Raw genomic sequence first — 9,118 nt, 5'->3', positions numbered from 1 at the left:
TCAGCAGGATGACAAAGTCGCCTGCACGTGGAGGGAGCATGAGCAAATGAGGGGAGAAGGAGACAGACAACCACACGAGCATCAAGGCAGGTGCCTCAGCAACCTCCTGCCTGTGAACATCAAGGGAGGACAGCAACTCAGTCTTAATGAATGAGGGGCTGAGTTGGCTAGTTGCAGCCAACTCACCCACATGCTTAACCACTTTATGGAATGAAGACCTTATGTAGCACTGTCCAACCACTCATCTCTATGCGCTTTGAAAGCAGAGTCAGGTAGCAGTATTCTCCTTCATGGGAAGAGGAACAGACAGACCCAGGGTCACTGAGTTGGTGGCAAAGCCAAGTCTCCTAACTCCCAGCCCAGTGGGCTCATCTCAGTCCCAAACTGCCCAAACGGCAGGGTGGCAGCCAGCCATGCCAAGGCAGTTAACTCTACAAAAACTAAAACTTACTGCCCAAGCACCAAAACTTAGCAGCATAATAGCTCTGCTGATTTGCTAGGCAACTGGGGGAAACTTCAAAACTCCCCTCCTACCTCCCCTCCCAAGGAGCACATGGGAAGTGCCTTCCCAAGGCACTTGATTTAAGTTTAATCACAGACATCATATTCCTCCATTATTTTAGCTTGCAGATGAACTCCTTGTCATTTACTAGCTCATTTCTCACCAGCACTCAGTTTCAATTAACTTCCTAGCCACCCGTGTTTCTTGAAGTGACTGATGAGTCAATGCATTTTGTGAGAGGTGGAAAAGGAAGCAGAGAACTTGGTTCAAGTAAAGCACATGCTAAGGTTCTTCCCTTGAGAGCGGGCCTGACCATCATAACTGGGTTTGGAGGCCACAGCCCAAGGGCCACATACCCAGCTCATGTGGGAACTCCTCGCAGAGGATAGCCACAGAGGTGCTGATGCCTTGGAAGACGGACACTGTGAAGGAGGCGCCAATAGCTAGGCCATCGATGAAGTTGTGCAGGCCGTCGCTCAGGGTGATCATCCACGCCAGCGTACCAATGTCTGAGTAGCGCACTCCCTTCAGCCAGTAGCACGCGCTCTGAGATGCCTGCAGGTCCTGCAAGGCAGCAGCAGAAGGATATGGGAGGGGTAGTTTAGCACTGAACCTTCCCAATGCAACCCATGCTCCTACAGGTCCAGTGGCCTCACTGCCCCTGTCTGGATGCAGGCCTATTCCTAACAACTACCCCAAGGCCTTCTGCCAGCAACACACCCACCTGGACAGACAGAGAGCTCACAATGACCTTCTCATCCCCAGCCTGGGACTTGCACTCCAGTTCACTGTTCCCGTGAGGAATCATATGATCCAGGTCCCCATTCTGCAGCTTCTCGGTCACTCCCTCTTCCTGATCCTTCTTGGAGGGGAGGCTCTCAGGGCTGTAGTGGCTATGCCCATGGTGGTGCTAGGGGGCAGAGAGATTGTTAGGCATGAGCTGCTGGGTTCCAGCTCAGAAGTACCTGAGGCATGTTGATTATTTTAGCTTCCCCCACCCCAACCCAGTACCAACAGGAAACCTGGTACAGAGGCTGATGCCAAACCCAACAAATTATGAAGGTTAAATCTGCTAGGAAATGAGAGAGCAGCTATTCAAACCTGTCATAACTGTACATTTCCACAGTGTCCATCATTCCAAGGCTCTTTGCCCACATCTCCTCACACACACAGGGTACTGCAGCTGCCTCTGGGGCAGCACTTAGCTGTTCACCATAACATCAAGCAGCTCAGGTCAGGTAGGCAATCTGGCATGCAGTCAAAATTGCCAAGGGACTTAAGAGGGGGGATGTGCAGAGTTTTACCAGCTCCCCTTCAGATGCTCCAGGGTGGTCTCAGGCAAGTCTGTGTTTCCACTCAGATGTCAGAGAGGTTTGAGCATGCTCGTGGGCTTGGCCCTTGAGTTAACCATGACTTGAAATGGAACCCAATGATGACACGAGGCTGCAAACAGCCAGCCTCTTGCCTGGAGTGCTGCCTGCAAGCATAAGGGGCCAGGTTCCCAGATCAGCCTTTCATCCAAGTGTCAGCTCCTCCACCAGCCCAGCAACTCCTCTGCTACTGGATACCAGGTCCACCCTGACAAAGAGCCCTCCCTGATGCAGTGCACAAAGCCCACTTATAGCCCCATCTACCAGTTATTGGAAGTACCCATTTGAAATAATAACCCTCCCTGGCTTGACAAACTCAAGGATGATCTATCAGGACTGCACTGCAGCATGGTCTGGCTGTCAGCTGCCACATTTGGCTTCATATCCCCAATCAGGTAAGAGGGGCTAGGAGCATCTTTCCAGGTGACCCAGCCTTCAGGGCAGATGGGGAGCAGGAGGACACCTATCTCTTGGTTCACATGCCCCCTACCACTTCAGATATCACAGGGTCAAGGAGGGATGGTTGAAAATGGCAGCACCATCTTGCCAAAAGCATGGTCTGGAGCACTCCCAGCTGCTACCCCAGCTCCACCTTACCTCATCTTTCTGCTTGAGAAGCATCTTCAAGATTTTCTCTGTGAAGAAGAACAGGTAAAAGCCTCCAAAGACCACAGCAGATTTGGGGACATAGTAATCCTCCTGTGGGTTGAACCCAAAGGCCTGTAGGCAGGGAGGGGGAAAACAGAGAAGAGTTTAAGAAACGTGGACCTCAGCAACCCCTCACTTCCCTCCCTCTTTGCTCTAGGGTCTCCTGTTGCAAAAGGCTGCTTCATTTGGCCCTTGCTCCACCAGGCCTGGAGAACACCAACTGACAGCACCTAGTTGGAAAATGCTCTCTCTGACTGGAAGAGAAAATCTTCTTGATGGAAATCAGCTCATGCCCCAAGGTGTGAGAGCTGTTACCATCACTGCCACTCGTGATCATCTGTCTCATCTCTCTAAACTTTGGCTACTGGTCTGGACATCCTGTGGCTGCGAATTCCACAGGCTAATGGCATATAAAGAAAAAACTCCTTGGCAGCTTGGAGGTGGTTGCCTTCTGAAGTCATGGTCCATCCCCCGCCACTGTGGCACATGTAAAACATAGCTGGGGGGGCCATTTAGGTCTTGTTTGCCAAAAGCCTACTCCCAGAAGGCATCAGTAAAGCGGCTTCTCCTCTCCTCTGAGCACACAGCAACTAGAGGAGCAGCTGCACAGCTTCTATAAGCCTACAGAGCTAAAACCCACCTCTATCAGGCAGTTGAGCAGGGGTTTACTGGACAGATTTAATCACACCCCTCTCAGCGTATTTATTTCTGACTTGTATAAAAGGTGCCTTCTGCAAGGTTTATAGCATGAAGTAAGGATTCAATAGGGCCACTGGCCTTAACTCCAGGCCCAGATTGTCCAAGTCACTTCTCCCTTAGAAAGCTGCCTTGGCCCCAGAACAACATCTTGGAGTGCATACAGAGAGGGCTGGCAGAGATGCCAGGCACCTAAGAGCCCTCATCACAGGGTTTTCTTTCATCTATCTTTACTCTTGTTTTGGCCCAGCTTAGTTCCCTCCCAAGCCATTTTCTTTACATGGCTTGAGAACACCTGAGACTGAGATCCTCAGAGCAGAGCCAGTCCCCTTCCTCTGACAGGCAGGCAAGTGGTATCAATGCCATTTAACAGGTGGGGACACTAAGGTGGACAGATGTGCCCCAGATTTGCCTAAATGTTTCCAGCCTCATAAACCCAGTCTGGCTGCACCTCGCTCTGCATATAGTTTTCATTCAGGGCTCCCTTCCAGCTGCACTGGGTTCCCCTTTCTAAGGCCACCGTGCAGAGACAGACACACACACACACACGAGACAGACCCGAAGGCCCACACCATACCTCAGGGATGAGCTGGAAAAGGGCGTTGGAGTAGAGAGTACCAATTGCCAGAGCTATGAAGTAGAGGAGCAGCCGCTTGTAAAAGGTCTTCTTCATGAAGGGCACCACGCTGGCCCCCACCAGGGAGCAGAGGGAGATGACGGTCACACACAGGAAACCGTAACCCCAGACTGCAGCGTGTGTGCCAAGCCCACCCCAGAGATCCCAGGGCAATCAACACAGGAGAGCAAAGAGGGATAACAGGGGAGAGAGAGAGAGAGATGAAGAAAGAAGGGGGGGAAGAGGGAGAAGAAAAGGGGACATTTATTAGTGATTTTGTATCAATCTGCAACTGGTTTCAGGAAGCAGGAAGGCAAACCTGGTACCCACCGGAGCTGGAACTCTGTCACTCTGCCCCGCAGCCGGCATCCCACAGAGACTTGTGGGCCAGCTACCCCAAGAGCATCTCGAAACAGATTCTCTTGGACTTTAGTCAGAACCCTCCAGTATCAGCTCCCTGCACCTGCAGACCATTTCCAGGAGGTCACAGCCTCACTGGGGACTTGTGTCAGAGTTTCAGCACAGAATAGGACACCAGTTTTCCTCCTAGCATCTCATACACTCCACCCTCATCATGCTCTTGTGCTCCCTCCGGCACCTGCTCACTTCACTTGGGCACTCCCAGTGCAGTATGATGTTCTGGCTGGGCTGTGCAAGGCCCTTCCAGCCCAGTGGGTCAGCACAGGTTAGACAGGCTTGTGGCACATGCCCTGGCAGTTATCAGGCAAGGGACAGGGGACATCCCCATGGGGGTGGAGTGTATGTAGTTATTTCCAGTTCCCATCAGATCAGGAAGTGAACCATTTTGTTCCTTTTTTAAAGCATATAATAACACTGCAGTTCTGGAGCTGAAAAATACCCACAAGCTGGGGTCACGCAGACTCTGGGTCAGATCCACGAAAAGTTGCTGCCAGCACAGGACACTGCAGGTGTCCCTGGGGCAGGAGGATGACCATCAGGGCTGGGAGCTTTGCTTTATCTTGCAAGGAGCCAAGTGGAACAAGCCCCAGCACTGTAGTCTCCCATCCCCTCCTTGCCAGCAGGCAGAGGCTGAAACTGGCACTGAGAGCAGCACACATGTAAGATGAGACACGTCAATCTGCCATGGCCAAGCAACAGAGCACGTGGCACATGCACCCAACAAGGTCAAAGCAAGCCTGGGATTGCTCCAGGACAGAACAGAGGAGTTGGTCCACCAAAAACTGAGGGTTTATTTTGATCCACACTCGTCAGGCGAGGATCTGACTGGTTCAAGTTTCTCAGCTGGTGTCTTGTGTGCCCAGACAGCATGCGCTTCCAACCCCTGACCTTAAAGGGCATGGAGATATTTATTCAACTCCAGAACTGCGCAATTAACCACAATTAATTCATGATGTAGCTGATCGACCATCAGAGCACCAGGAAACCTCCCTGGACAGAAACACTTCCGGGGACTGAAGTCAGCAAAACCCAGCCCACAGAAGGCAGGAGAGCCAAGAGGGGGGGTGGGGGGTGGTGTCTCCAATTCACCGGGTACAGTTTTAAGCTCCGTTCCCTTCTGCCTCTGTCCTGCAGGCTGCCATGCCCTGCCTGTAGTACTCAGCGCTGCCTTGGCACCAGGAGGCTCAGAGGTTGCAGATGCACATGAACCCAGTGCTGATGCATAGGAGAGGCTGAAAACATGCCCCTCTGCTCTGCAGGCTCCCACAGGCTGAGTGCTGTACTTACCCATGCTTGCTCTGAGCATGGGTTGCACCTCAGACTGCAAAGGTAGGCTCTGGAGCCCCTCACACTAGTGGCTAGGGGATATTATACTCAAAGGCTGGTGGGAAGAAGAGTGAGATTCCTTTGCCATCGGATCTGCTAGGCAAGTAGAGCTGTCTACCCATGGCCACAGCCACCCAGACTTCTGCCAGCTGCCTGACTGGAGGGTGGAAGGGGAAATATTCACTAAAAGTGGGTTCAGCTACCAGGTACAGTACGTGGGTCAAGGGCAGGGATACACCCATGGGACCTTTCACCTGCACCAGGTGCAGCGTACTTAAAGGGGGCATCGCTCTTCTCAGAGAGGCTGCAGAAGCAGGCAAGAGCCAGCAAGGGAGCACCATGCTCCTGGACACCAAACGTGATCTCTGACCAGACCTTGGGGATGTTTCCTGGTGCTAGGAGGTCTAAGAAAAAATCCTTTAGAGCCACTGGACAAGAAACCAGTGTGGAAAAGGAGTTTCCCTGGGCCTCAATCACCAAGAAATCTGCTGGACAGAGGCTGGGCAGCCAGCCCCAGTGGGAGAGACAGAGACAGGCAGGAGGCAAGGGGTGTTCTACTGCACCTCTGGGATGAGCTGGAAGAGCGCGTTTGAGAACAGTGTCCCAATGGACAGCGCGATGAAGTAAGTGAGGATCCAACGGAAAAAGGCCTTCTTGGTGCAAGGCACAATGAAGACGCCGAGGAGAGAGGCCAGGTTAATCACTGACACACTGAGAAAACCAAAGCCCCACGCTGCAGAAGGAGAAGAAATGAGGGCCAGATTATTGGGGCACTGCAGGGAGAAGGGCCAGAGTCAGCAGCTCCAGATACTGAACTGCCAATGCGAAGGGCATGCCAAGGAGCTGGCACGGCCGCGGCACTGCCCAGTGGTCACAGACGGTTGCTCCCATCTTGCTTGGAAAGCTTTAATCGCTGTACAAACAAGTCTGTGGCAGAAGGGCAGGGGAAGAAATCAGGCCATTTAATGGGTGTTCGTGTCTCTGAATTACTTGTGCAATTAATTCTATTAAACAGGCTGGAAAAAGTGGGACTGAGCCAGGAACGTTCCAGCACAGTGGGAAGCCCATGGGCAGCAGGAGGCGTAAGACAGTCCCAAAACAATCTGGGATTAAGGCCTCAGGGTTTTCACAGAGTGCACTGATGTTCAGAGAAGCCAAAGGTCGGATCGCTAGCACTTTGGGAGAGCGCTACCTGGACCACAGGCAAGGGCTGGCTTCTGTTTCATGTCACTCCAACAGTCTGCAGCTTGCGACAAACCCAACCACTCCCGGCCTGTGCTTCCCAGGAACAGTCTCATCTGAGCACAGCTGGATATGCCTCCCTGCATCCCCCGTAACTGCCCTGTGACGCACACCATCCTGCTCCTCTAGCTTTGTCCCAGGCTGCCAGGCAGTGCTGCTGTGGGCTGGTTCAAGGTAGCCATCTACCACCCAGAAGCGGCAAGGGACAGAAGTGCAAATCAGATGAACAGCCTGTGGCACGCTCTCTGGGAAAGGCCCATGGCTCTGCTGTCATCAGCCGCATGCAGCCTCAGTCCTCACTGTGAGACGACAGATGTCAGGCTGAACTAACACAGCCTGTGGGCCAGTGGCCATCAGCTTCCCCACCCCCCCCCCAGGAGATGACATTGGCCCTGCTAGAAGCATGGAGCCAAAGAGTGCTACTGTGGAAAACAGAACCAGACTCTCTACCAGGCCAGCAGCAAATTTGACACTGCACTGCCCAAGGCCCGGTTGCTCTGCTTTCCCCTTCCTGAGGTGCTGTTACCATGGTGGGTGGTGGTGTGCAGACACAGCAGGCTTAGAACAGCAATGCCTCAGCATTTTTCTGCAATCTGAAACCTAATCACACCAGGGAAAACTATAAACACTCAAAGTGGCTGAGATGGCACCCTGGAAAGTTGCACTTTCCTTGCCATTTGCTTAAAGAGCTCCCATCTGCTCCAGCTCCTCCAGCAAGGAAACTTTGGAGAAGCCTGGATTCAGAGGCACCAGAAAGCAAACCGAGCCACCACAACTTCTTGAAGGCTCCTTCGTGGCTAGTGTCCCTTTGCTTCCCACCAGCCACACATCTGCCATCATTAAGAGGCTCTTTTATCCCTGTGCTTACCTCAGCAAAAGTCCTACCTACCTCCCAGGACTTGAGGAGGTTATCACATGGATCACAGATGGGGAAACTGAGCCCAGGGAAAATGCCAGGACTTGTCAAGGCTACATAGCAAGGCAGGGCTTGGAACAACACCCAAGAGTCCAGGTCCCAGGGGGCTGAAGTCCTATGCTGGCGTGGCTAAGAAGCCTGGTTCACCCCTTTAACTCAAATGCTTGGGGCTGCAGGCTTGGACCCACAGGCCCTCCTAACATGAGGCAGAGTCTGTGCATTGACTGCTTGTCAGCCATAACTCTTAGTCTGGTCCCCTGTTCATCTCAGCTTCTTCCAGCAGGATGCTGTCTATGGAGAAATATAAGAACATGACCTCCACCACTCCCCACGGTAACAGTCCCAGCTCCCAACATCCTGCATGCACACAAGGGCCAGTCCTGAAGCAGGAGTCATGGGCAAGGAGGACCCCAAGGAACAGGGACACCAAAGCAAGGGCCAGGAGGTGTGCTGGTGCCCTGCACTCCAAAGAGGCAACCAATTTCCAAGCTAATGCAGGCCCCAGCACCCCTTGTGCCCCTCCGGCTCACCTTCTGCAGAGCTAGGACGCCCCTCCTCAGTCTGCTCATTCTCTTCATTCTCCAGGTTCTCAGAGGTGCAAGCCCGCGACTCCAGCTGCTGCAGGATGGTTGGGCAGAACTCCTTCAACTCACTCTGGCCAATGCGGGACCCTTCACTCAGGTTGTGTGTGGCAAAGAGCTCCGAGGAGCTGAAGCACTGGGTGAGGGAAGAGAAAGAGACCTTGAGAATCCCAAAGCGGAGCTCTATCAGCAGGCTTCGGCCATGTGGGAAGCTCCATGGGCTGCCTCACTCACATCATCTCCCCTCTAAGCCCTGCCTTCTCCGTTCTCCCAACACTTTCCCCATTCGACACCTTGCAGCAGGCCCTGGGGCTCCTGGAGCTCTGGCCTGCCCCATTCTATGTCATACCTTCATCCTACTGCTGCAGCCCTGCTTGCTGGGGCACTAATGCTCAGCCCCCACCCCACAAAATCCAGGAGCATGGCCCCTTCCAGTGCTAGCTTATTGAGAGTGGCACCACAGCAAGGACAGGAGCCCAGCTGTACATGGCCGGGGCTGCGAGGAGGCATGCTGATGCTCTCTAGGCTCTCTGCATGGGCAATGCAGGCACAGGTGCCAGGCAGGGCATATCCCAGAAGAGCACTAACTTATCCAGAGGCTGAGACATGGTGGCTCCATGGGCTCTGTGGACAATGGCTCCCCCACACAGCCCCTAGGACAGGGGCACTGCTGAGTCCACACCGCAGACAGGGCCATGTCTTACCCGGGAGAGGTTCCTGTGCTGCGGTTCTGACCGGGACACGTTTTCACGGCCAACTCCCACATCAAGGCGGGTCAGCAGGGCTTTGAGCTGCCGCAGG

The 9,118-nt window shown here is 53.4% G+C and overlaps 1 protein-coding gene across 1 annotated transcript in view; it reads right to left on the bottom strand.

Moving 5' to 3' along the window:
• SLC39A14 (solute carrier family 39 member 14) overlaps positions 1 to 9,118 on the bottom strand; it is a 23,301-nt gene that overhangs the window by 5,208 nt on the left and 8,975 nt on the right. The window contains 7 exon segments of the mRNA XM_025210339.1: positions 2 to 21; positions 859 to 1,066; positions 1,227 to 1,412; positions 2,470 to 2,592; positions 3,794 to 3,963; positions 8,267 to 8,453; positions 9,022 to 9,118. Coding sequence (XP_025066124.1) covers positions 2 to 21; positions 859 to 1,066; positions 1,227 to 1,412; positions 2,470 to 2,592; positions 3,794 to 3,963; positions 8,267 to 8,453; positions 9,022 to 9,118 — 991 coding nt within the window.

This window comes from Alligator sinensis, unplaced genomic scaffold (genome assembly GCF_000455745.1).
Source record: "Alligator sinensis unplaced genomic scaffold, ASM45574v1 scaffold722_1, whole genome shotgun sequence".
NCBI lineage: Eukaryota > Metazoa > Chordata > Crocodylia > Alligatoridae > Alligator > Alligator sinensis.
This window is presented reverse-complemented; position numbering and strand designations above follow the sequence as displayed.